Source organism: Drosophila yakuba, chromosome 3L, assembly GCF_016746365.2.
Source record: "Drosophila yakuba strain Tai18E2 chromosome 3L, Prin_Dyak_Tai18E2_2.1, whole genome shotgun sequence".
In the NCBI taxonomy this organism is placed as follows: Eukaryota; Metazoa; Arthropoda; class Insecta; order Diptera; family Drosophilidae; genus Drosophila; species Drosophila yakuba.
Genome location: NC_052529.2, coordinates 9,610,598 through 9,635,804, shown reverse-complemented (window position 1 = coordinate 9,635,804; position 25,207 = coordinate 9,610,598). Strand labels below are relative to the sequence as shown.

At 44.0% G+C, this 25,207-nt stretch overlaps 9 protein-coding genes across 18 annotated transcripts in view; 4 read left to right on the top strand and 5 right to left on the bottom strand.

Moving 5' to 3' along the window:
- Positions 1 to 459: 459 nt before the first annotated feature.
- LOC6533514 (E3 ubiquitin-protein ligase MARCHF6) lies at positions 460 to 4,457 on the bottom strand. Its single transcript, XM_015194616.2, has 3 exons — positions 2,592 to 4,457; positions 1,101 to 2,534; positions 460 to 891 (listed from the first exon to the last, which is right to left on the bottom strand). Exons 1-2 carry the CDS (start codon positions 4,161 to 4,163, stop codon positions 1,110 to 1,112), a joined length of 2,997 nt encoding a protein of 998 aa, XP_015050102.1. The 5' UTR covers positions 4,164 to 4,457; the 3' UTR covers positions 460 to 891; positions 1,101 to 1,109.
- A 237-nt stretch (positions 4,458 to 4,694) lies between these two features.
- LOC6533513 (thioredoxin, mitochondrial) lies at positions 4,695 to 5,371 on the top strand. The gene is made up of 2 exons (XM_002094188.4): positions 4,695 to 4,959; positions 5,021 to 5,371. The coding sequence occupies exons 1-2, from the start codon at positions 4,778 to 4,780 to the stop codon at positions 5,265 to 5,267; spliced, it is 429 nt and encodes a 142-aa protein (XP_002094224.1). The 5' UTR covers positions 4,695 to 4,777; the 3' UTR covers positions 5,268 to 5,371.
- On the bottom strand, positions 5,323 to 6,006 carry LOC6533512 (39S ribosomal protein L23, mitochondrial). Its single transcript, XM_002094187.4, has 2 exons — positions 5,621 to 6,006; positions 5,323 to 5,559 (listed from the first exon to the last, which is right to left on the bottom strand). The coding sequence occupies exons 1-2, from the start codon at positions 5,912 to 5,914 to the stop codon at positions 5,401 to 5,403; spliced, it is 453 nt and encodes a 150-aa protein (XP_002094223.1). The 5' UTR covers positions 5,915 to 6,006; the 3' UTR covers positions 5,323 to 5,400.
- Positions 6,007 to 6,231: 225 nt separating this feature from the next.
- Positions 6,232 to 9,071, top strand: LOC6533511 (nucleolar MIF4G domain-containing protein 1 homolog). Its single transcript, XM_002094186.4, has 2 exons — positions 6,232 to 7,185; positions 7,236 to 9,071. Exons 1-2 carry the CDS (start codon positions 6,294 to 6,296, stop codon positions 8,918 to 8,920), a joined length of 2,577 nt encoding a protein of 858 aa, XP_002094222.2. The 5' UTR covers positions 6,232 to 6,293; the 3' UTR covers positions 8,921 to 9,071.
- LOC6533510 (uncharacterized protein C7orf50 homolog) lies at positions 9,061 to 10,138 on the bottom strand. The gene is made up of 2 exons (XM_002094185.3): positions 9,859 to 10,138; positions 9,061 to 9,803 (listed from the first exon to the last, which is right to left on the bottom strand). The coding sequence occupies exons 1-2, from the start codon at positions 10,013 to 10,015 to the stop codon at positions 9,124 to 9,126; spliced, it is 837 nt and encodes a 278-aa protein (XP_002094221.1). The 5' UTR covers positions 10,016 to 10,138; the 3' UTR covers positions 9,061 to 9,123.
- A 1,315-nt stretch (positions 10,139 to 11,453) lies between these two features.
- The window catches only part of LOC6533506 (supervillin), a 115,204-nt gene continuing 101,450 nt past the window's right edge, over positions 11,454 to 25,207 (top strand). For 3 of the 10 annotated variants that reach the window (XM_039374400.2, XM_039374396.2, XM_039374395.2), the window contains exon 1: positions 20,756 to 21,555. In XM_039374400.2, the coding sequence (XP_039230334.1) occupies positions 21,541 to 21,555 (15 nt within the window). In that variant the 5' untranslated portion in view covers positions 20,756 to 21,540. Of the gene's footprint in view, positions 12,057 to 20,751; positions 21,556 to 25,207 lie in introns of those variants that run through there. The other 7 variants (XM_015194609.2, XM_039374401.2, XM_015194610.2 and 4 more) reach the window with 5 other exon arrangements.
- Positions 22,025 to 22,438, top strand: LOC26535265 (mitotic-spindle organizing protein 1). The gene has a single exon (XM_015194615.3). It carries the CDS (start codon positions 22,146 to 22,148, stop codon positions 22,368 to 22,370), a length of 225 nt encoding a protein of 74 aa, XP_015050101.1. The 5' UTR covers positions 22,025 to 22,145; the 3' UTR covers positions 22,371 to 22,438.
- LOC6533509 lies at positions 22,388 to 23,042 on the bottom strand. Its single transcript, XM_002094184.4, has 2 exons — positions 22,691 to 23,042; positions 22,388 to 22,629 (listed from the first exon to the last, which is right to left on the bottom strand). The coding sequence occupies exons 1-2, from the start codon at positions 22,970 to 22,972 to the stop codon at positions 22,513 to 22,515; spliced, it is 399 nt and encodes a 132-aa protein (XP_002094220.1). The 5' UTR covers positions 22,973 to 23,042; the 3' UTR covers positions 22,388 to 22,512.
- Positions 22,812 to 23,796, bottom strand: LOC6533508. The gene is made up of 3 exons (XM_002094183.4): positions 23,269 to 23,796; positions 23,058 to 23,212; positions 22,812 to 22,972 (listed from the first exon to the last, which is right to left on the bottom strand). The coding sequence occupies exons 1-2, from the start codon at positions 23,707 to 23,709 to the stop codon at positions 23,063 to 23,065; spliced, it is 591 nt and encodes a 196-aa protein (XP_002094219.1). The 5' UTR covers positions 23,710 to 23,796; the 3' UTR covers positions 22,812 to 22,972; positions 23,058 to 23,062.

The window sequence follows — 25,207 nt, the reverse complement described above, 5'->3', positions numbered from 1 at the left end:
TGGGCGAGACTCGTTCCTGTCAATTGCCGCTGGCACACAGGGCGTATGATTGACATCGCCCCTCACAGTTCGCCAACTCAGAAGAGAACGTATTCAATGATTAGCTCACTTGAGCGAACTGCTCATCCATTGACTCCACTTATATTATGGTGCTTCATTTAATATGTTTGGACGTTGATTAATTGTCTGTGTATATTTCTTGAGCTTTTCCTCTCGACTTTTCGACTTTTCGTCACAACAGATGATGGCTTGAAAAATTATTTTGCAGTCGAGGTACTAACTTGGCGCAGTTTTCATAAGAAAGAAAGTGTGCCCAGCTTTTGAAGTTTAAAGTTAAATTTATTAATTAATTTTAAATCAGTTATATTCATAATGTTACATATATTATTTTTACAGTTCGTAAAGCTAGCTCGAAAAAGTTTCTTTTTTCTATTCCACTATCCATTAATTTTTCACCACTTTTACCATATTAGATTTGGTTTATTTCGGGGTTTTTCTAAAGTTTCCGTTGACAATTCTCAGATGTAGTTTCTGCATACGGCTCTAATACAAGGTTTAATCGCTGCCCATTGATTACATATGTAAGTGGGGATGTGGCGAGTGTCAAAATATCATACAACTTAGGATCTATAAAAGGTATAGCGTAAGAATTTAACAACAATTGCAGCTAACAAATTAATCATTTAACGCAAGTTTAACTAAGAGGGAAAAAAGGGCCGAAGCTAGGACAAAATATGCTTATTTCACTCGAAAATTTCCAATGTCTTCTGTTTGGCAGAGCAATACTAAATAGAGATATATAAGCAGCAGGAGCATCTCCACGACGGGAAAGCACAGATACTTCAACATCTTCATGTGACGTCCTTCTCCTTGTCGGGTTGAAATAAAAATCTTCAAATAGAAATTGGACATGCTTTAATTGCGTAAGATAAAAACACAAAATTGCCATCATTTTCAATAAAGTTTTTAAAACAGTGTAACAATATGATTTACACGTAATAAATTGCCGTTTACAAAACCTAATAGCCTGCATGAGCTGATTATTTATTGATTCCCCACCTGTCGCACATATTAGAGCCTGAAAAGCCTACGATTCGCACCTGGTCTCGTTACAGAAGTTCAGCCAACTCCTGCTCCTGGGCCAGCTGTTCACGCTCTCGCTCCCGATCTCTCTCCTGGTTCTCCTTTAATTCTCGGGCCGCCCGCTGTTGCTCCTCCTCCTCCTGCTGTTGTTGCTGCTGCTGCTGCTGCTTTTTGCGGTGCTCATAGTTGACCAGCCTCTGACCCACAAGATACTTATCTACCTTGATGGACAGGTAGAGCTTCTTCAGCTGCTTGATCTGGAACAAAAGGAAGCATATGCTGCCCACCACAATGAAGCTTACAGGATACACCAGCCGGGCGACGACATGCCGCGCATAGGCGTCGGCTAGAAAAATGGGGAACATCATATGGGCCATGACATAGGGAATGGCCAGGGCCAGGCCAAAGGTAGTAACGACCGGCACAGCCAAGTCCCGCATCACAAACTTCAAGTCAAAATCACGCAATCCATCCATGTAGGCTCGCTCCAATGCCCGCTTCAAGTGCCAGTCCGGACCCATTAGAGTCAAGGCGATGGCAATCTTGCTGTAGAGCACGCCCAGCGCCCAATCCTGCCACAGGAAGTGTATAGGTGTCTTGCGCAATGGAACGCGTAGGGGAATGACCACCACCAACTCGAGCAGCAATCCAAACAGCAACGGAACAAGCACGAAGATTCCCAGGAGTGTTAAAACGGGCAGGGCATATTGCAATGCCACTCGGGCCCAGTGCTTTAGTTTGTTGACAACAGCCGCTCGACCTTGCGGCAACAGGGTGACTACCACTGCTACTCCCCGGCAGACAATCAAGCACAGGTAGCCACCAATCTCAGCGGTGTACAGCTCATGCGAGCGCAATAGTCGCTCGTTCTTTCTGGCTCCTTCCGGATCGATTGGAGCTAGATTTCCAGCCACTTCTACCGCTCCTGCTGCGGCTGCCGCACCCGCTGCCTTTTCTCCTGGCTGGCCACTCCAAAGCATCATCAACCGCCGACCAATGTAGACTGGTATCGTGAGCGTCAACATGGCAGCACAAACAATCGACAAACACATAAGTGCCAACAGGGCACACAAACGGAAAGCGAACAGCGATGGTTTGTCGTACGGCTGGAATCCCACGGGCGCATCCCGTTGCATGATGGCCTGATGGGCGGCGGCAAGGTTTCGTGGTGCAGGCGCCGGTTCCACTGGCGGTGGCGGTGGAGGAGGAGGTGGTGGTGGTTGCGCTGCCGCTCCAGCTTCCGCTGCCTCACCTTCCTGGTTTCCATTCTCGCCCGCGGCATTTTCCGCGCCTTCTTCGCCAGCAGCGGGACTTTCAGGTTCAGGCTCTGGTGCTGGAAGCAGGTAGCTTCGAATGCCCAGCAACCAGGCCACAGCTGTGCACCAAATACGTAGCAAGCCCTTTAGCCAGATGCGTGTTTGGGTCTGCTCGAAAAAGCCCGGCAAGACGATCTAGAATTGGGAGTTTAGATTAGGTTTTAGGTTTAGATTTACGGTATTAAAACTTACCTGTAAAAGCAGCAGTTGCAGACTAAGATCGTTGACCTCTGCATCGCCACTAAGTGCGTATGGCAAGAAGTTCGGCCAAGCCACCTGCAGAATTCTAATAGGCAGCCAAAGCATCAAGAGCACTGCAAATCCAAAGATCATTGCCGAAGCGACCAGCCGCCGAATGTGTCTCACAATCGGTACGTGGATCATTTCCTGGATGGGACTGAAGTCAGGATCGTTGACATTACGGAATATCCAGAGCACTCCCGGTCGCAGAACCTCTCGCAAGAGCGATATAAAAGCAGCGAAGTAGTAAACGTAGACCATGCCAAACATCCAGTGGACAAAAAGCGAGGTGCCCGGAGCAGCCTTAAAACTCGCTTTGCGATCCTTGAGGCTGGCATCTAGTAGCGGCAACGAGCAGATGTCCAACCACCAGCCGCAAATGAGCGGGAGTACTCCGATCTCCAACACCGACAGCAGGGACACCTTGACCACAATATAGCACAATCCAATGAACCAGCAGACTCTCCGCAAGCGGAAAACCCTGGCGAAGAAGTGTAACACCACCAGGGTCAATCCAATGCAGCAGTAACCGAACAGAGTGGTAATCAGGCCGTGAAAGTGCAGCAGTGGTTTCTCCGGCTGCAGAAGATCCATGGAGCTCAGGATAAAGTTACCCACGCAGTAGGGACAAAAGGCGAAGGTGAAGATGAACATGGTGTTCAGCGAGATGATCCAGAAGACGTGCTCCAGAAAAACTAGCGATCCATCAAGTCCAAGCAGGCGTTCCCAGGTGAGCTCCTCGGCAGCCCGATCCCACTCCATGGGATTCCAATTCTGTTCATCGGCATCGGCGTCCACGACGGGAGCTGCAGCCGCTGGAGCAGCATCCTGGGCCTGGGCATCCTGTCCCTCATTGTCATTGCCGACTGGAGCAGGCGCTTCATTGTCGTCGGCATTGTTGTTGTCGTCTTGGGGCATTGGAGCTGCCTCGGCCGCGGGAGCAGGCGCAGGATTGGCAGCTGCTGCCTGAAGAGGGGCATCGTCCCGCTCCAGCCAATCGGGTCCGCCACCGTGCAGGATCTGCTCGCGCAGCCAGACCAGTCCTATGAAGGACAAAAGCGTGCAGGTGACCACAAAACAGCCCCTAAAGGCATCCGCTGCTAGGTTTTCCATGGAGAAGATGTCGAAGGGCAGCGTGAGAATCATATCAAATGAGCTCGCCCGGAACAGGTACCGGTAGGTCCTGTAGGCAGACAGCGGCACAACTCCGAACCAGGCCAAACCGACCAGGGAGTAATGAAGCCAGCAGCGAGCGCCCTCCAAAACGGCGGACATCAATCCCACAAGGACATCTTTTAGCGGCAGGACTCGCGGCATATCCGGAGCGTAGATGGGCTGGAAGCTGAAGCGGTAGCCGCACAGCTCGCAGTATTCCTTGTGCGAGTAGCGCATCCATTGCATCAGACAATCCTGGTGAATGTACTTGATCGATCCCGTGCAGATGCACGGGTAGAAAAGTGGCCTATCCGGCTGTGCTTCGCATCTGCACACGCGGCATATGTCGCCTTGCGACAGGTCGTCCATCCTGATCACTTTTTCCCGGATCCTTTGGCCTTCAGTTGGACTGAAAAACTAAAGTTCCATTGGCCATTTGCGCAATTCGCTGGGCAATTTCCCTAATTGACCCGAGGGCACGGGGGTTCTCAGCCGATTCTTCCCGCTTTGTATGTACGCCAATTAACCACTCGATGATTACGGACAGTAATACGAGTATAACACTTGAATTTTAACCGAACAGTTGTAATATTATTACGACAAAACAAAATATGCAGCCCACTTCACAATAAAAGTTGACCCGATGTGTGCACACCAGAAAAAGTTCTGATTATCTTCGCAGCGGGGATGCCACCTTGTTCGACAAAATAATTAATTATGTACACGTAATAAAGTTAAAACCCCATATAATCTATAACACTAATGCAATTATTTAACATTAAATACCATACAATAAATTCTTATGACATTAAAAACAGTGACTGGAAAGTAACAGTTTTATTGACAATGTGTACACACATTTTTTGGCATTACAATGCTATCTGGCAACTCTGCCCCGTATTGTTGTTGCTGTGATTCTCTTGTCATTATTTTGCAATCAATTGCTGAACAATTTTGCACAGAAAAATTATAGAAAATAAGCCATGCAGCGACAGATTATTAACCTCCTGGGACAGACGTCGCGTCGTCTGGTTAGCGGCCAGCAAATTCGCATGTTGTCAGTTTCTGCGCCGCGACAGGAGATCTTCAAAGTCCAGAGCGCCGAGGACTTCGACAAAAAAGTAAAGAACAGTCAGCAGCCCGTGATTGTGGACTTCTTTGCAACGTAATTTTAATTTTCCTATCTTAAAACATGGCATATTAATGTATATATTGTAATATAACAGATGGTGCAATCCCTGCAAGCTGCTGACCCCGCGAATTGAAAGTATTGTGGGTGAACAGGCCGGTTCCATCAAGCTGGCTAAAGTGGACATAGATGAGCACAGCGAACTGGCTTTGGACTACGATGTGGCCGCTGTGCCCGTCCTAGTGGTGCTGCAAAACGGCAAGGAGGTGCAGCGCATGGTGGGCCTTCAGGATGAGGACAAAATCCGCGCCTGGGTCGCCGCCGCCGTCAAGCAGGCCAAGTAATACCCAAGAAATCCCCAAAAAATGGAGGTTGACCTCCTCACAAATAAAGCTGAGCTTTAGGTTAATTCGGACTTTCGAAATAAATGTTTATATACCCGTTGAAAGGAAGAGTACTAAGATTACAGACTAAAAACTAAATGGAAAACCAGCCTGGAGTGCCCGGTCGCTTCTTGTTTCTGTCCAGAAATCTGCGGAAACCGGCTTTCGATTCATCCAGCGACTTTTCCTCTTGGGCCTGCTTCTCAGCCTTTTCAGAGAAGAAGTCGGGGAAGACAAAGGACTCTTCCCTGGGCTGAAATGTAAAAATATCATGAGGAATATCTATTAAATTAGTGGATTTGTAGAATTCATACCAATGTTACATAAGCCAGCTTCACGTCGTCTTTTTTGGTGATGTATCCGTAGGTCTGATCCTTCTTGGTCTCCCCCAAGGCAATCCGAGTACGAACATCTACCACTGGCAGCTTATAGATCTTCTCCAGGTAGCTACGCACATCGTACTTGGTCATCTCCATGGACACCGAAAAGGTGACCACATTGGGCGGCTGCTCCTCCGTGGGCCGGATTAGCTTCATCCAGAAGTTGGGCAGGAAAACTCGCAGCTGCGGATTGCCGCGCTGGTAGATGGGATACCATCTCGTGGACATGGTGGCTCAGAATATGTGATTCTTATTCAAGAATCAAAAAATTAAATTAATTGTTGTGCGGTTATAAAATGCACTAAAAAAGGCAAAAGGCTTCGGGCGAACACAGGCGTAGCAAAGGGGTCGACTTGCCATCAAGTAAGATTGCTAACTTTTACTTAACAGTGAAAAAAATATTTAACTTATTATTGTATCAACTTTAAAATATTCAACATTGTAAAAGGTTTAAAAAAACAATAATATAATTGTGTACCCTTTTTAAATACAGTTTTTCTTCCCTACACCCGTGTCAAAGCACGTGGGTTGTCCAACACTTATTTTGAAACAGCTGATTGACAATCACAACAATTGTTAAATGCGCCCGGCCTGAAATCTCCTGTATATGCCGTCCAAAATGGCAAAAATAAAGAAGAAGGAGGCCAAAGCTAAACCATTAACCCGCAAGGAGCAGAGAAAGCAGAAGTCGGAGGTCAAAAAACAAAATAAACGACTTTATTTTGCCGGCAAAACCAACGGTACACAGCGCGTGGCGGCGGCGGCAGAGGCGTTGGCAGCGCAGTCGCTGCTGGGCAAAAACAAGAAGAAGAAAAGGAGCAAAAAGGCGAAAATAATTAATCCAGATGAAATACCCAAGGAGCAACTTTTGTCCGGGGAAATAGACAGCGACGATGACGAGTCCATAGATTCGGATTTCAGTGATGCGGAGGTGGATGCGCTGATGCCAGTACGCGAAAAGGTGGAAGTTTACGAACCATTGGGAAAGAAGTTGAAGAAAACGCAAGGAGGCGCCATCCAAAGACAGGATGGGGAGGCGGTCAGGCGGAAGGAACTACGCCAACAAAGGGAACTGGAGAGCAAGTCCAAGAAGCAGCGACTCAAGCAACTCCGCATAGAGAACGAGGAAGAGGATCGCGAGATCAACAAGCTGGAAAAGAAGCTGAAACTCAACAAATCCAAGGACAAAAACCGTTTGGTGCGAAAGATGTTCAACGATGGCCTGGACTATCTGCTCGACTTTGTCCTGGATGACGAGAAGGAAAAGCAGAAGTGGGAGGAGAAGCAGGAACGCAAGAAAAAGCTGAAGGAGCAACAAGAAAAGGAAGAGGCGGGAATGTGGAGCGATGATGAAGAGGAGGAGGAGGATAGGGATGAGCCCATGGATAACTTCCCAGAAGATGACAGCGGCTCTCAGGGTGAAGATGATGATGAAGAACTAAGCGGAGAAGAAGAACAAAGCGAGGAGGATTCGGAGCCGGAAGAGAATGAACCTAAAAGTGAGTACATATACAGAGAGGTGTTTATATAATTAACCAATTATTAACAGTTAAAGAGGACATCTACGGACGCAAACGCGATGCCGAGGGAAACATCCTGCCTGATCCCGTGGAACTGGAGGCCTCAGCCGCCGGTCAGAAGTACATACCTCCACATCAGCGAGCCTTGATGGCTGCCAGCGCGGGATCTAGTGAAAAGCAGGCAGAGATACTAGCTCGCCTACTAAAGCAAAGCAAGGGTCTACTCAATCGTTTGTCAGAAGCAAATCTACACAAGATTGCTGCTGGTATCGAGGAGCTATACATGAAAAACTCCCGCTACAACATGAACGAGACTCTAACCAGGTTAATTCGCGAAGCACTTCTCGGCGCTACGCGAACCAACGAGCGAATGGTGCAGGAACACATGGTGTTGTTAGCTTACCTACATGCCCAGGTTGGCAGCGAGATTGGAGCTCATTTCCTGCAGACTTTTGTGGAGTTATTCGATGGTTACGTCAAGAACATCGCTAGCCTGGAGGTGGAGGATAAGCAGTTGAATAACCTAGTACTGGTCCTCTGCTACATGTACCTCTTCAAGATCTACGAGCTGAGTTTGCTGATGGAGCTTATAGGCAAATTGGCAGACCAGCTTTGCGAGAAGAGCGTGGAGTGCCTTTTGCTGATTTTCCAGTCCATTGGCTTCCGACTGCGCAAGGACGATCCACTGGCATTTAAGACCATGATGCAAAGAGTTCAATCGCAGATTGCCAGTGCCCCACTTGAACTGAAAGAGAATCCCCGCCTGCGTTTCATGGTTGATATTCTGAATGCTGTTAAAAACAACAATATGCAAAAGCTGCCCCAGTATGATCCCGAGTTGGCAGAGAATCTGCGAAAGCGTCTCAAGGCTATGCTGAAAAATGATCGCTACGTGGTGACTCTGAACATAACACTGGAGGATCTCCTGCGTGCTGATAAAGTGGGTAAATGGTGGATTGTGGGCTCTGCTTGGACGGGAAATCTGGATGAGATGGGTTCCGCCAAGCAAAAGCAGGATAAGAACTCATCAAAGTCTGCAAATGGCGGTTTTGCGGACCAGCTACTGGAGCTGGCCAGAAAGCAGCAGATGAACACAGCTGAAAGGAGGAATATCTTCTGCATCATCATGAGTGCCGCCGATTATGTGGACGCCTTCGAGAAGATACTGCATTTGGCTCTGAAGGATCAGCGAGCGGTGGCCTACGTGATCATCCATTGCGCTCTGAATGAGAAGCGTGCTAACCCTTACTACGCTCACTTGGCCCTTAAATTCTGTCAGTTCAACAGAAAATACCAACTGGCTTTCCAGTTTGCCAGCTGGGACAGAATCAATGACATTGAAAAGCTTTCCAAGTCGCAGATTCGCAATCTGGCTAGCTTTCTGCAGCAAGTAATCCTAGCTGCTGGTCTGCAGCTCTCAGTGCTCAAAGTGGTGGACTTTATGCAGCTGGACAAACTCAGCTTTTACTTTATGAAGGAGGTAATGGTCAGGTTACTTTTGGCGAATGACGAGAGGGAGATTTATCAGACGTTCGAAAGGGTGGCCAAAAACACCAAGCTGCAGCAGTTCAAGCAAAGTGTTCGGCTCTTCCTGCAGCATTTTCTTCTAAAAGAGGATCAGCTGGACAAACTTAAGCTGAAGGATGAGGATCGGCAGCTTCTGCAGCAACGAGTCGATCACATAGACAAACTGTTGGCCTATGTAGACCTTTAAATATAAGTAAAGTTATAATGCGACCTTATCAACTTGTAAAATAATATTTTACTTTAGGAGAAAAATGTTTTCTATGTTCTTAAAGACGTCGTTTTGCATCGGGGATACTGTAGAGCAAAGTTATAAGAAAGAAGAACATGTTTTTGTAAAATAGGCATGTGTCATTTATTTCTAAGGCAAAGAGTAACAACTAACATAATAATCTAGTCGAAGCTTTGGAGGAGATCGCGTGCCCGCTGGTACCGCGTGGATTCGATAAGCTTCTGCCTTTCCGCCTCGTCTTCCAGCTTTTCGCCCTCCTTGTCCAGTTTCTGTATCACCTCCTCGGCCAACTGACTGATCTTTGAGCGCGCTGCTCCTTGGGAACTGGCCAAATACTCCAGAGCAGTTGGCCACAGCTCCTCATCCAGTTTCTCCTCATCAAAGGCGGTTTGTTGAATGGAAATCTGCCGCAGTTTATTGAACTTCCACTCCTGGCGGGATTCCTTCCATTTTAGAAGGTATTCCTTGTTAACTTTGGCTTCTTTGTTGGAGTTCTGACTCCTTTGGGCTTCGAGACGCTGCTGGTGCTTCTGCTTCTTCTTTTGACGCACGGTAACCACTGCATTAGCGTTTTCCGGACGAGCTGCTTCTTTTAGTTGGGCTGCTGTGGGTTGGGAATCCTCCTCGTCGTCGTCTTCCTCCGAGTTGGATTCCTGCTTTTTACTGCGTTTTAGCTTTTTGTTTCCGTTTGCTTCCTGAACCTGTTTTCTTTTGTGAGGCTTCTGTGGAAGACTCTCCTCGCTTCCACTGGTGGCCACCTGCTCCTCTGCTTGGTTTTTCTTGCTGCGTTTTTTTGAGGCTGAGTCCTCTGCTCCTTTTTGCCTTCTCTTGGCGGGTTTATCTGCGAATATGGGGTATGTTACACGTAGCTAATATAGATTTAATCTGAAATCCACCTGTTAGAGCCTCCTGTTGATCTACCTGTGGCGCTAGAATCAGACTTTTGTTGGCCACCTCGTCGTCGCTGGCCGCATGCTCAGCGTTCTCGGCTACCTCGTGCTTGCGTTTCTTGCCCTGGCGCTTGGTCTTCTTCTCCAGTTCAGTGCGGGCCATTTCGGAAGCGTATCTTTCAAACACCAAGTTTTTACACCAAGTTATTTAAAAGAAAATTTAAAAATCCTCTTTAGTTGCAAACGAAATGTGTTTCTGTATGGCGTTGCCAAACAGGGATTGAATACCGCCGTTTGCCAACACTAAAAAGTGGGCTGCTTACGCAGTCTGGCAGCCACCTCACCATATGACTAACCACAATCTATCTGGCAACGGCGCCAAACAAATGCCAAATTTTAGCTTTCGTTTAACAATAAATAATAAAAAGAAAACAAAGAAGCTATAAATCATAAAAAGTGCATTTCGCGTGTGTATGGGCAGTGCCTATGCCATCCCACCGTCTTTTTTTAGAAGAATTCGCGCCAAAGTCAACGAAGTAATTGAAGTGCTAAAGGCGCGTAATTAAAACCGGTGTGATAGTTGTGATTAATTAATTTAAGAGATATTAAGTAGTTAACTAAGCATCGATTAAGGTAAACACCGCTCGGTATTAGCCATACTACAGGTAAGTTTTCAGCGCAATTTATTCATATTCCATTATTTATCTGTCGGCGTCAACAACAAATGCAGCCGGCAAAATGCAACTGTTTACTTGCGCGAGTGCTTGTGTTTTCGACAGTGCGTGCGTGTATGTGTGTGTCACCGGCAAATAAAAAAAGAAAATTCGTGTTTTTCGGGTTTAAAACGACGAAGAAATATCCAGATGTCAATTTTAATGCAAGAAAGGCGATACATTGATAAAAGCGAAGGCGGGTATCCTGCAACAGCTGTTGTTTGCTTATGGAGTGGGCGTAAGGTCCTGAGTTCCAGCTGCACTGTTCAAGGTATGTACATGCGTAGGTGTAAGCCGCCATTAATATTTACCGTTATAAGTTTAGCCATTACACGTTTTACCGTATTTCACGTATTTTATTTGGACTTATGTACGAGGGCGGAGTATGTAGTTTACCAAATGTTCGAACATCGAACATAACAGTTAAAAGAAATGAGTTCTTAATTAAAGCTTGTTGAACATAAAATATGCTTTGGAGGGGCAACTTAATCTTAAGTTTTTAAGTTTTATGTTTGAAGTTTTCTATATATTCTGCATATTTCATAAATTTTTCTGAAATATATTTCCGGGAAATTTCTTTTAAAAATAACTCGCCAATTGCCATTTCACTTTCAACCGCTGAACGCCGGCGCGCCTTCCAGCCAAAAATCGTTGTAAACAAATTGTTCAGTCGAAATGTTCACACATAATTTCTTCATTATGCTTTGGCTCTTTGAGTGGTTTTCCGGCGTGGGCTAAAATAGCATTTTCCGACTTTTCCTCAGTTTTCCACCCATGCCGAGTGAGAGAAAAGCTCTCACTCAGGGATCGCCTCAGAATTTGTTGGCCATTGGATTCCTCCACTGGCCATTCAGTTCTGCTTTGGTTGTGTTCCCGGTCGCATCGCGTTTTCCCTCGCGTTTTCCGCTTTTCCGTCGCGGTCTTCGGTGGCTTTCCACGCGTTTCTATCCCAAATTCTATGCAAATCGCTTTGGGTTCCGAATCGAAATAATCCCAAAGATATTTCAGCAATTTTTCGTTGGTGTACAAGCGTTTTGAGATATCTATCGTGAATATCTTGGGGTATTGCCATTATCTGATTGTTACGGCGGCATCTTTACTGGCTAATTGGATTGCCCACAGTCACAACAACAGCAACGAAGTGCAGACAGCAAGCTGTCACAACAAATAGTAAAAGAATAAGGCTAACGACTCCGGTTAACTTCGCCGGTAACACGCGTGTGTTCCTGTGTTTCTTTCCACTAATCAATATAGTGGCATTTGTTTTGCGCGCGTTTTACTTTCTAACATACTTCGGCACCTCGGCCGTGCCCCTCGGACCCTTCTTTGTACTTAACCCCCCACTGACTGCGGTTTCTGTGACAACGTGAGCGGCCTAAACAAACCTACTTGAAAGGCCAACCCCAAACGAAGCGCAGAAATATCGCCCAACTTTCTGTTCTGGAATGATGAAGCTCGTCATGTAAATGCTTGACAGTTCGCGCAATAAGTGTAAGTTGAAGTCAACCCACATTTCTTTTGAAAGTTATTCATCCCCTCCCACTTCTCTCCTGCAGACAGTTTACTAACTCAACTAAGCATTGTTTAAAATATTTATCATTTTTGATATTTTAAATCCATGAATCTATTTTAAACTTTCCAAGATCTATATGCTCCTTTTCTCTCCGTGCAATTTCCTTGTTTGTTTATAAACATTTCAGCACATCCGTTGGACCGACTATTACATCAACTGAGGTGGGGAGGTGTGGCCGAGGTCCACTTGTGTGCGTCCATCATGATTCACATTCAGATTCGGATTCGGATTCAAATCTGTATCTACTGTATGCGCTGGCAACTTGTATCTATTTGGCAGCCGCATCTTCTGAATCGTTTTCCACCTCAGCCGTTCGCCGCTGGCGTGTGTTTTTCCAATAGTTTTCCTCTAAAAATGGATCAGTTCGTCGGCAATTAAGGCCCCCCAAAAATAAGATATATGTATTCAAACTAAACTCATTCGTTCTCCTAATATGAATGAATCGATGCTCCACATCATTTCTCTTCAAAGTTTAGGCTATAGTGGAATAGGTAAGGTTGTATATCATTCCTGCTGTTCTGGAAGCATCATAAACTAATAAATTTGAATATCTAGGTTCGAGAAACATATAATAAATACACTATTTTCCACCATGAACCAGACTCGCCATCGTTGCTATGAATTGTAGAGTATTTCAAATGCTCTTTTGTACTTTCACTTTGCCTTGCGGCACTCGTTAAATGTATATTTTGAGCACAAATGTCAAATATCGCTTTTTAAGGGTCAGCGACTAAATATTTTGCTCTTTGCATACTTATTTTTCAATGTTGCCCATTGCAACTTGGCAAGCTGGCCAACAAAAGACGCCCTTTGGCTCATCGGTGGTTGGTTGATTGTCGGATAGTTGAGTCATTCTCCATAAGGGTTGAGTGCAATTTCAAGTCCCACAGATAGTTCGGTCGTAAATTCTATGACCAGACTATGAGCAAACAAAATGCCGGCTTTCTTTGGAGCATATAATTTTGCTTTAAATGGTTTCTTTCCATGAGCTTTTTGATTTATTTCCTGACACAGAGTGTGGCGCAGATATGAAAATACATGCGGCTCATTAGGTTTATTTTGATTTTGCTTGATTTCGAAGTCAGATACTTCTGTTCTGTTCTCTTTCCATTCGAATTGACGTCAAATTGTTTATGCAGGCCATGGGCCGTTTAGTTGATGGCCGGCTGGTTTATATATTCTCTATATGTGAATATCCACATATATGTGCTACTGTTTGCCGATATTGCGATTTCTATATTGGGAAATTAAACGGCGTTCCGATTCCCAATGCAAGTCAGGATTTGGCGACTCGAGGGCGTCGCAGATTTGCGCGTTCAAAACGCGTCTGAAATATTAATGCACCGCCTGCTTTTTCGTCTGTTTTCCGAATCGTTAAATACACATTATATAGCCATATTCATTTTTTGGCTTAAATGGCGTCGCGCTGACACGCGCACTTCCGTCACCGAAATGTTTTCAGAGAAAATCCCAAAAAACAATCGCCGAATATAAACCGAAACAAATACAATTTGTTTTTCGGCCGACAGAGTAACGACATGGGGGAGCAAGTGTTAAAATAAATTGTGACAGATTGTTGGGGATAGCACTCGGACTGTATTCAATAGCTATATAATATCAGGGTTCCTTTACGATAAGACGCGTAATTTTAGCTCGTTGAAATATGAAAAATTGTCTGGCCGAGACAGAGAAAACGGTCAAGTCGGCGATAATGAGACGTCGACCAAGATTAATGAAATGCGTAGAAATTCTTGCTATAACGAGCTGTATTAAAATCGTAAATTTACTCTTGATCAGTACAATGATCTTCGGAAGTGGTCACCAAATTAAACATAAAGAACATGGGTTCTCTTAAAAGAGCATTGCTTTACAAAAAAATTTACTGCAGAACGTAGCTATGATCTATCGAAAACTTAAGTGAATTCCTTTGAATCGCAACTTCTCTCTATATATATTGTTGGATAAAGACTTTTCCTGCGTCCCATAAGAAAACCCCAACAATATTTTAAAAAGTTCTCATAGAGATTTTAAAAACTGTCTTTAAATAAATTGTGCAGAAAGAATTCCTAGCTAGACATTAATTTACTAGACAGACCGACAGACAGATATAGAATGGACAAACAACAGCGGGATACCTAAAATAATCCACAGATCTGACGACATCAGTGGCGATATAGGAAGGCCTTGGGGAATGTTGCAAAAATAAGAAACACTTTTAGTTAGTCGGCTTGGTTTTACGTGACCCTGAAAGAGTAAAATTGAGCATGAAATATGGTGAACTGGGTCAGTACAAGGGGGCAACATGGGTTGACTCAATTTCGCGGACATCGAGGTCGGAAAAAGATAGGCCAACCCGCTGGGCGCATGGCAACCACCCCCATTCACCCAATAAACAATCCAATTAAAACAATTGCCAGGGACAACAAGCGATATCTGAATGCGTTTTGCATTGCGTGTGCTTGTTTGGGTCTTAATGGGTCAAGTATACCCGTAGTATCTGATGGATAGTTTCCCAACTATAAATTTCGTTGCCCTATTGGTTTTTCTTGCCCCATTCGGTGGAAAGTGAAAGTCCGTGTGCGTCGGGCCAACCAATTTAATGTACATTTCTGTTCATTAATCTTTTCTTTTTTGGTTTTTGCAGCCCGCCGTTTTTTTTTTTTTGCGATAATGCTTTGATTGTTTTGCTCCATGTGCGACTGCTAAGGTTTGATTGATTTGGCGTGGCTGGCGAAAAACTGGAAAAATAGTAGTTTCTTTCTTCATTCCGCGGTCTGCCGCAAATTGATACAAATTAACATTCGGCATATCAAATTTGATTATGAATTTGTTAATTTTGGAGCACTATTACTACGTTTTGGACTAGATTTTACACTAATCAAATTTTAGACCATCTTAGGATGAGAAGTTAATGCGTTAGACTTTAGACAACTTAATGACTTTGCTTTGGGCCAAAGCACATTTAAGATTTCTGTTTGTTTTCAGCTGATTATGATAAATGATCTTCGCTATTTCGTTAGCTTAACAGATTGATTCTCGGCCCGGTTCTACTGGATTAAATGAAGAAGTTTTCTCTTTGATCGATTTTTGTTTCCATTTCTGGTGACCATAGTTTCGTAGAAGATCAGATTAGTTTTGTATCCTACTGTCCTAGTGGTCCAAACATACAGCAAATGCCTTCGCAAGCAAATGATCGACATTTCTGGCTTTCAGCTGGCATTCTTTCGTTCAGCTCCGTTTAAAATGCCATAATGCTCGGAGGTTTCTCCCCAATTTGCCCGCTTATTAGCCTGATCTCCCCGCTGCTCTTCAGATCCCAAAAAACCTGGGCGAGCAATCAATCCGGCTGTCAGCATATGGGGACAAGATTGTTTGGGGCTCTGTGGGCTTTTGGTATAATTACGGGCGGGCAATTGTCTGTAACCCAATTCGAGCTTGGCATTTCATTCAAGTTCACATGCAAACACGTTTGCTGCTTTACGATATTGCTGCGTGGGTTGGGAAATCGTTTCGCGCCTTGTTTTTCGTTCCTTTACAGAAATACAGAAAAGATCAAATTGAATTTGCATGGATGGAGTCGAGAGCCCTGGAATACACGATCGTTATGTGCTGCGCCATGTAATTTGAATTGAAGAATGGTGATTATGATATTTGCATATAAGTTGGCAATTAATTTGCAACCACTGCGAGCGACACACCCCTCGTCAGACGTCAAGGATTGGCAATGGGCCATAGGATGCAAGTCGCGGATTAGGGTCCGTCATAGGAATTAACATAAAATAGGCAAACAAATTTCTCGAACTGCGTTCAACCCGAAACGTGCCACTCCATGGCATTCTTTTCACTATTTTCCACATATATGTATACATTTTATTTTTTTCACAACTTTGTCTAAGCAAACAAGAAATCGTGGCACGTGAGCATTTTACAAATGAACCTAAATCGTCAAGAAAAACCAAAACCAGAAATAACAACAACGGAGCGCACCTACAAACCACGGATTTCATAAAAATACATGCATAAAGCTCATAAAAAAATTAAAATAAAAATCAAAACCAGCAGCTGCAGTGGTAAATCTTGATTTTTTTTGTTTCCTAAATATTCAAACGTACTTTGCTGTCTTTTCATATCGATGCGTACGTTCTACGAGACATGCGCAAGGTTTAATGGACATGGCTTTGGGTAGGGCAGATTCCAAGGCAGTAGGTGAAGGTGGATTACTCTTCTGGATGAATATCTAAATTTCAAGATTTCATCGAGGAACTATATTTATTTCCAAAAGAAACCAACAAAATTTCGTTGGATCATTGTGCTATATTCTAAGCTTCCAAATAAATTTGTTAATTACTTTTTGCAGCACAGCAGTGTATATTGTAAAGAGCGTTCATAGTTTTTCCCAACTATAACCCATCATAACTTGAGATCTGAACGTGCTGTCGATCCGGGGCGGGAGTCAGTTCTCATTTAGATTGCATCTGGCATGACGAACGGACTCAAAGTCTGGGCTATATTTAGGCGGATTGCGCATTGTCTTCTAGTTTCGCCGTCGAGGTGCTGATATAAAACGCCCGATAAAATTTATGCACACACCATGGAATGGCGATGCCAACACTGGGCTGCACTTTTCACTTGTGATTTATGCCGCCCGGGCGTGGCAGCTCGATTGGGTGCAGTTGCTCAAGTCCCAAATACTCAACCATTGCAGCACCCAATCCTCGAGAATTTCTTAATGGTCAGTTGGTTGGCTGGGTGTCTCGTTACGTGACCAGCTGGAAAAATGCAACAAAATGTTTTCATTTTACTGCGAAAGCGAAAATCGAAAGTGCCAAGTGGCAGATTGTCGCCGGTCGGCTCCTTGGATTGAAGCCATCTCCTCCTCCTTTTTTTGATCGCAAGTTGCTGGTCGATTGCCGCATTGCATCATCTTTCTCATGGCGTATTTTGTATGGTCGTCTGGCGGGCTGTAAATACCAAATATAATTGTTTAACTGTCCATAAAATTGAAGAAACAAAAAAGGAGACCCTTTTCTGCGTCTGCCAACGAACGTCCATTGAACTTGGCGCAGAGTCTGTCTGATGGGCTCCAAAAACGCCTCAAAGAGATATCTTTGAGCGGCTTCAGACATAACGATTTCACACCAATGTGGCAGAAAGTATCTGCTGGATTGGTGAATGCCCCCGACTACCTGACAGTGTCCCATCCATCAATCGGTGGAAAAAGATTGCGCCACAGGTCAGCAGGTGTTTGAGTTGTTTGGGGGTGGAACTCATAGGCGTAGTGCCAGATGATCTGCGGTTTGTTTTCCTTGAGAACTACCAGTTGAGACATCATAGAGGTGTGGGAAAATGAGGGGAATTGCATCAAGGATGCTGCATGGTTAGATCAGGGATAATTGGCGTGGGAAATGCAAGGAAATAAAATAGTTGCATATTTCATCAATACTAGATGGCTGCACAGGAAGAGATTCTTAAATTATACCAAACACTATACATGTTTGAGTCCATTATACCCCCTGAATATCTGAGTAATCTATGTATACCATTGTATAATTAAACAAGTAATTGATAGTAAGTTTCCTAATGATTTCGCTTAAACAGCAGGTAAATACGATACGAAACCGAAACTCTCTATTAAAGCGGTAGTTCCCTTTCGCCACATTTCGCCACATTCCTGACCATTAACTGCATTCGGTTGGCCACAAAATCTGTCGCCATAAACCGAATGAACGTAAACATCGATGGAGCAAACTTGATTTATGATCGATTGCAGTTGCAGATATGTATTTCGCTATCGCCGCACTCTCGCTCTCTACTGGTCCATTTGGAAAATGGCATGTCAGCGGAAATTGCTTAATCATTTCCACGCATATCATGTACACCACGTATATAGATATTTTCTGTGCCATATGACTAATACCATCTGTCTGTCCCTCTTCCTTTCTTGCAGGTAAGTTTCAACGATATCGTTTTTGGGCCATAGGCAGTTAAAGGAAATCATTGCGTAAGTCAATGAAAAAACCAAGTTCATTTGTTTACTTAGGACTTCCCCTAGGGGGGGGGGGAGTTACGTAATCCGGTTCCTGCGAGGAAGTGGCTCGTAAAAAGGGAGCCATTAGCATGTGCAGTCTAAAAAGCGAGGCTCATAATGGATTTTCCAATCAATGCAACCCATGATTATGCTCACCAGTCGCGGCCAATGAAATTATTGGCTCATTTGGTCAGGCGGCTGGCGAAATAAGTGGAAAATGCACTGCAGAGACGGACCTGAGATACCCTCCACTCCTTGATTATCGTGGCCATCATACATATCTCCTTTACCACCACTACTACTACCTGACCCCTTGTCGCGCCTAACGATCTTTAACCTGGCCAACAACGATTCCATCTCGGCGCAGACTGTCTGCCTCTTTTGTTGTTATTGATCGCCGTACGGCACAGCATTCAAACGTGCGTCGAGTGTGTTTGTATCTTTGTATCTTTGCATGGCAGTACCTTTGTATCTAACGAATGCATTTCGTTGTATCTCAAGTGCCTGAGCTTGTTTTTACCAATGTTTGCCCGGCTCATTTGCAAAATCTGCTGGGTAATCAGACACCGGCTAGGGATGTCAATTAGCTTGTGTTGCTGCTGCTGCTGCTGCTGTTTTGCCAAGTGCGTGACCATTGAACCTGCATTTCCCATTTCCCTGCCGCTTTAAGTGAAAGCGAAAATGCCAGTCGTTCATTGAACCTGCTGGGAACTTGGCAAAAGCAAAGCTCTCCCGCCCCAGAACTAATTGAAGATTTCATATCTCAGCATTTATGGCCAAGGAAGGAAGGCCCTTTTGCAATCTCAGTCCAGACTCTAGGAGTCCAAAGCAGACAATTTATGACACAAATTAAATGCATGGAAATTATGATGAATGCGAGGCGAAATTTATGCTGATGACATACCCAACAAAAGAGCGCCAATCAGCCCAGACTCCTACGGCTCCCCAACCGCCTTCCTTGCCTGCTCCTGCTCCTCTCCACTTCCTGGAGGGCAGCTCCAATCAAGAGCCAGACGATCCACAGACAACAAATCGGCGAGTCAAGGAGTTCGCGGCCCAAGTCGTTTGTTGTTCATGCATACACAAAAAACGAAGTAATATGAACAAAATTTAGAAAAATGTTTATTATGTTATGTTGCTTATTATAATTATGCAGTGGTTTCGATTCATTTTATACAGAAAAACTAAGATATTTAGAAAAATGTTAATATGCCTGTAAATTTACTAAAGTTGTTCGCGTTACTTCCTCCAAGTGTAAGCCTGGATCTGGTCCTAAGATCCATTGCCTCCCGCCCCTTCCTTTATGGTTTCTGAGCAGCTGTAGGTGGGGCGGGGAGTCCAACGAGGTGGACTCCTTGTGGCATGCAGCCTGCCTCTAGCCGAAAGTTGTTGCGTATTTAAAATGGAAATTGCAAGTTTTTCGCTGAACGTTCCCGATGTCTTTTCCCCTTCACTCTCTTGCTCGCTCGTCGGCGCTTTTGTTTCACTTTCGTTTGCTGATTGCAGGTTTTTTCTCTTAGCTCATTTTGATTTTATTTTTTGCCGTCTTATTCGGTGCATTTATCACGGTGCCACACATTTGTGCCACAAGATGCCAGAGAATCGGGCAGGCATGGCCAATAAAATTGGCCGCAAGTTTCCTTTTTATTTTCATTTTTCGCAAATTGAATGCTGCTTTTCAAGTCGATTTCAAGGGTGAACGATTATTGGCCGAGACTCCACTTTTGTCATTATATTTGGGTGAAATTTCTTTACGAGATGCATATCCATCCGCAGTTTTGTCATCTTTCGCTGGCAGGTTATGAAATATTTCGCAACTTTTGCTGCGAACAATTTCCTGTTTTTCTTTTTTTTCACTTACGCACTTCTCTCCTTTGGCGGAGTTCGGTGGGTTTCTCGGCCGATATTAATTATTATGGTCTCGTTTTTTTCGCCTTACGGATTTCTACAGCTTTTATTTTTAATGCTCGGCGAACCTGTTGCAATGCGTTCCACAAGCTGAGATTTGCGCCTGGGTGTGGAGAGATGAATAGTTATGAGGTTTTGGGTTTGGGTTGAGTAAGGCAATCTCGGATTTCGAAAGGGTGTCTAAAGTTTGCACTAAGAGGACAAAACTATTTACTAAATATTATTCTGTATTGTTTACTATCATGAAAATACATATGATCCATCCATGACCAACCCACGTATTCTCGCTCCCTGGTATTCATCCCTTAGTCTCTCACCCATTAAAACCATTTAGCATTCATTAAGCCCAATTTCAGTTCCATCCACGGTGCTCGGAATAATCAACAAATTAACTAAATTCCTAGTGGGCGCCTTCCATCCCCCGAATAATCGGAATTCCGAAGTTGTGACATCAAGAAATGTCGAAGCGATTTCAAGTGCAGCCCCAGGAATCTTGGGAACATATCCGAACATTCCAAATTGGGCGCAACCTGCCTGATCCGGTGGTTATCAGAGATATTTTCAAACATGTTCGAAGCGAACCTCATGATGAGGTTGCATGGAATCCATAAGATACAATCCACAAGCTGCTTTGTATCTACAGCCCAGCGGAATTTCAATTCAGTTCGCGCTCAACTCACAGACCCGATGGTCATTCAAACGCGTTAACAACTAATATATTTAAATAATATTCAAATAATAAACACACTAAATTATGCACTTAACCACGCACTAAAAACACAAACCAACGAATTGTACATATTTGTGTAAATAAATAAAGCATAAACAAATATCGAAGAGAAACCTCGAAATACCAAAAGACCGCTCAAGTTCCCATACATTGAGCTGGCCAATCGTGTTTGAAATTATTTGTTTGATCGATTTTGTGCGGTGTGAACACCTTGTGAAGGCATTTGCGAACCTATTGCCATAGCAAGCAAAGTGTGTTAAGCAGAAAAACACCCTCCAAAAAGTTTATGTACTACCCCTTACGATCGGGTTAATTAACCTGCCACAAGGAAACCGAGTTCAATATCTACCACTTCTGTTTCAAGCTTGTGTTGTTTACGTGCTGCTGACTAATTGCGTTTATATAGCCCGACTATATACAACTGTACAATAAGACACGGCCAATCGTTTTAGTTTGAACGCCTCAGTTAAAGCTGCAAATTGCTTCGCTCTCAAGTGAAGTTCTAGATTTTCGCAGCGAAAACGTTTTTCAATTGATTTTCATTGAGTGAAAAAGACCCGGGATCGCCTTCTTTTCGGTTTCCAATTTCCAATTGAACGCAATTGCACCAGACCCATAAAAAGTGAGCTGCATTCCAAGTAGAGCAAGACAGTAACCACTTCATCATCACAACACCAGATGCTGCATAATTAGCATTCGTTGTGCGGAGCGTCGAAAAACAAAAAAAAAGCGGAAAATGTATCTCATACAGGTGAGGCCAAGCGATACAATAGATCTCCCTCTCATAATTAAGTGTTTGCTCTTACTTATCACATGCTGGCGGCACTGCACTTGCAGACTGAAAAAGATCTTCATTTAAGCGTTTTTTAATTGTCCGCCAGCTGAGATTTGAGATTTCTTCACCATTTACAATTCTCCCCTCCGTTTGCAATGCCTGTGTGCGTGCCTCTCTGGCGTATATAATTTGTTTAATTTGTAGCTAATTTATCTTTCCACTTCGGATGGCGAGCGCATGGCGGTTCAGTGGAGCAGGTGTCTCATTACTGAACTTTGAACTTGAAACGGTGTTACGATTTACAGCTGCTAATGGATTACGGTTAGGCCTCGGGGCTCAGGTTAGCAGAACAAATGCAGGCTTTCGATTATGGAGGGAAATCAAATATTTTGACATAGCCACGATCATTAATCTTTTATAAGCAGTATACCCAGAAGTAACATTTCTCTACTAAAAGCAATAGCTTGTGAGATATCTGTCAGGATTGTATTCAAGTATTGCCCTCAATTTATTTCGAAATTCATTCAGAGTTCGTTTCAAGCTATATCAAAATTCGCAGAATAACGATGTCCGACGATCGCTTGACTGTCTTGCATAATATATCGGAAATAGTGAACTCCGGTCTCAGCAAGGAAACCCTCAAAATCTGCATCGAACTGATAGATAATGGAGTCGGTGGTGAAGCACTAGCACAAGTAATAAAGAGTATTAGAGAGGGTATCCCAGATGATAAAGGTGGAGAATGTGAGGACTCCGGTGAATCAGCTACATCAACGCCCAGAGTTTTGTAGGAAATGATTCTAAAATGTATTTTTTGAGTTTATCTTGTGTTTGTTAAAATACAAGTTCAGCTTTCAAATGGTCTGTTTTCGTATTTTGTAAGACGCTGCTTCGCTTGGTTTTTGGACATCCATTGCATGATTTTGGAAGACTTTAGGACTTTGCCACTCTATTTGCATTCATCAATCGTAAGCGAGTGGTGTTTCGGAAAACGGTATAAGTGCCGGCCAAGACAATGAGAAGCTGCACCATTTTGGCTTGGTAGTATGTCTAAAATGATAATGTATTTAGCTAAAAGTTTATAGCAAACCGAAACAGCAAACCTACTCACCTGTCTTATGTAGATGGGCAGTGGAATGTGCGATCGATGAACATGATAATCCATTCCTCTGAACAGCCAATAGCCCGGCCACGCCCCCAAATTGGCGAAAAGAAATGGTGCTGCAGTGCTGTAGGCCTTTTCAAAGGACTGCGAGTGCACCAACATACGTATTTCCTCGCCAAGATTATGTATCCGAGGTGGGTGGGCTATCTCCGCCTTGGCTGGTTCCTCCTTCCTGGTGAGCCTCAAGAACTTCTCCTTCAGATTGCCGTAATAATTTTGGATGCCCATCTTCGAAAGGTTTAATTTCGACCGAAAGTTGTGTATTTGGTGTGTAAAGTTTTAAGTGTAGACAGAAACATATATCAAGGCTTACCTGAACTAAGAGGAGTCCCCGATGTCAGGCGTTTCGTCCTGATTATTGTGCACCGTGTGCATTTCTATTGGCAAGCCGGCCGGTCGACCCATTGATATTGTGAATAAACCAGTGGCTAAGATGGCCAACTGCATTAGCTTGGCCTGTTGATAGGTCTGAAATGAAAGGTTTTTAATGGGCAAATCGCAGGTTAAGCTGCTGTATTTCAAACCCTTTGAATGTAAAAGGAGATTCTCTCCGTTTTCCGTTTAGACTGCCAGTTGTAGCCGCGCCAAATCCAAAAAGCTGGCCAGGATAAAAAGCTGACTTGCAGATAGGGCATTATGTCCATTATCTTTTTCGATAGACCCTGAGGAGCGTTGCGATCTACAAAGTCAACAAACTCCAACTCGTAGTTTATGGTAGGGGTTGTTTGTTCCCTGAACTTTTGCAACCTGACATCTGGAGTTGGAATATCACCAGAGGTTAGGGGTTCACTAGCATCGGGTGAAGGGCGATCATGCGGCTTCCCAGTTTCCTGATTCGAGGCTTCTGGAATTTGGTTTGCAGAGGCTTGTGTTTCCTCAGCATTCTTAGGAGTGTATACCACCGCTTCAACGGGGGAAGTAAAGTTATTAAATATCTCCGAAATCCTCTGGAGCAGCGTATCCATGCTGGAAAGCTGAACTTTTCGACTACTAATTTGAAATTTTCCTTAAGGTGCCAAAATGAACACGAAAAGCTTGCTGAGTTGCTGGTTTCGTTTGAAAAGTTCAAAGACTTGAGGCAATTGCATAAATTAGCGCCTTAACTCGTTCGCTTATGCGGGCTTACATTTGTTTAAAACTAATTTAGCCTATTCATTTTTCTATTTTCTGTGCTTTTTATTTGGGGACCCACAGAAGCCGCAGAACAAGCTTCATTATTGCCGGACTGCGGGTGCCTAAGACTAGAGGTTCTATGGGCTATAGGTATATATGTATATGGTGTACAGTGTGGTGCCGAGAAGTGGGTCAGTTGGTGCAGCGGTTCATGCAATTATAAAGCGCATATCTACAGGTTGCATACCAGATACCTCCACTTACAGCTCGACATCGACTTCGACTTGGGTCCATTGTGTGGCAGTAGCCAACTGCTAACGGCTTGGACGGCAGGTGTCTCCTCAGTTCATTGTGTGTTTTTTTTTTATTTCTTCTGGGTCTTGTGTTTTTCGGCTGAAAATGTGGCTTACCTTCGACGAGCATTTTTGTGTGCCAGCTTCCTGCCACTATCTGGATTCTGTAAACTAGTTTTCCTCTCTGCGGAGAACGCCTAATGATCAATGCATTTAATCAAGTAAATTACGAAAATGCCGAACGAAAAACAATTTAACGGTGGATAGTATGGATTGTATGGAGTAGTATGCCGTTTGCTGTATGCCGTATGCCGAAGTATCTCCATAGATTCCCGGGACAAAGACGCACCTAATGAAGTGAAAATCTTTGGTTCTTTTGTGATAGTTCTTTGATTAGCGGACTTCGTTTGGAATATTCTTAAGCCATACCTGATGGTTCATCGATCATGTGGAAAGTTGACATCTAACACTCTAACAGTTATCTGCATCTGCAGATGAACTGAGAAGACTTAGAATTGATCCACTTGCCCACTTATTTACCTGAGCGTATCAGTATTACCATTTTAAAGCCATTATTTCTCCCCGTTTCCAGCATCTTCAGACCAAACTACTCAAGCGTTGAGCTTGAATGGGGCTTTCATTCAAGACGCTTTCAAACCACAACTTGCATTTGTAAGACTTCACACAGATCGATTGCCAAACTCTTCTCTCCGTCTCTCAGAATTCTATCCACATTTCTCTGGAACACAGCCTACACAGAAAAATGCCTCTACCCTTTTAACTGTTCAAAGTCAAGCTCAATTAACCCAATTTCAAATTCGAAAATGATTTGCAAAAAGCCAAATAAATCGTTTTGAAAGTCTACGGCCTGTTGTCAAAACACTCGAGCATAAATCAGCACCACAACAAAATTTCTTTTGGCCAAAACGCCAACTCGCTTTTTGGCCCACCTGCAATTAGTCTGCTCAGGTGGGTGTCTGTCCTCTCTTTTACTCCCCGAATCGTGTGAAATTGCAACTTTGACTGCGGTCAATGTTAATACAGTATTCGGCAGAAA

Excerpts from the sequence above, each read along its gene's own strand:
- LOC6533514 (XM_015194616.2), bottom strand. The coding sequence starts at position 4,163 with ATGGACGACCTGTCGCAAGGCGACATATGCCGCGTGTGCAGATGCGAA. Across the intron at positions 2,535-2,591 it reads TGCAACTGCTGCTTTTACAG|ATCGTCTTGCCGGGCTTTTT; the intron begins GTAAGTTTTAAT and ends TCCCAATTCTAG.
- LOC6533513 (XM_002094188.4), top strand. The coding sequence starts at position 4,778 with ATGCAGCGACAGATTATTAACCTCCTGGGACAGACGTCGCGTCGTCTG. Across the intron at positions 4,960-5,020 it reads ATTGTGGACTTCTTTGCAAC|ATGGTGCAATCCCTGCAAGC; the intron begins GTAATTTTAATT and ends GTAATATAACAG.
- LOC6533512 (XM_002094187.4), bottom strand. The coding sequence starts at position 5,914 with ATGTCCACGAGATGGTATCCCATCTACCAGCGCGGCAATCCGCAGCTG. Across the intron at positions 5,560-5,620 it reads AGCTGGCTTATGTAACATTG|CCCAGGGAAGAGTCCTTTGT; the intron begins GTATGAATTCTA and ends TTTACATTTCAG.
- LOC6533511 (XM_002094186.4), top strand. The coding sequence starts at position 6,294 with ATGCCGTCCAAAATGGCAAAAATAAAGAAGAAGGAGGCCAAAGCTAAA. Across the intron at positions 7,186-7,235 it reads GGAAGAGAATGAACCTAAAA|TTAAAGAGGACATCTACGGA; the intron begins GTGAGTACATAT and ends AATTATTAACAG.
- LOC6533510 (XM_002094185.3), bottom strand. The coding sequence starts at position 10,015 with ATGGCCCGCACTGAACTGGAGAAGAAGACCAAGCGCCAGGGCAAGAAA. Across the intron at positions 9,804-9,858 it reads TCAACAGGAGGCTCTAACAG|ATAAACCCGCCAAGAGAAGG; the intron begins GTGGATTTCAGA and ends CCATATTCGCAG.
- LOC26535265 (XM_015194615.3), top strand. The coding sequence starts at position 22,146 with ATGTCCGACGATCGCTTGACTGTCTTGCATAATATATCGGAAATAGTG.
- LOC6533509 (XM_002094184.4), bottom strand. The coding sequence starts at position 22,972 with ATGGGCATCCAAAATTATTACGGCAATCTGAAGGAGAAGTTCTTGAGG. Across the intron at positions 22,630-22,690 it reads TGCCCATCTACATAAGACAG|ACATACTACCAAGCCAAAAT; the intron begins GTGAGTAGGTTT and ends TTATCATTTTAG.
- LOC6533508 (XM_002094183.4), bottom strand. The coding sequence starts at position 23,709 with ATGGATACGCTGCTCCAGAGGATTTCGGAGATATTTAATAACTTTACT. Across the intron at positions 23,213-23,268 it reads TCTCCTTTTACATTCAAAGG|ACCTATCAACAGGCCAAGCT; the intron begins GTTTGAAATACA and ends CTTTCATTTCAG.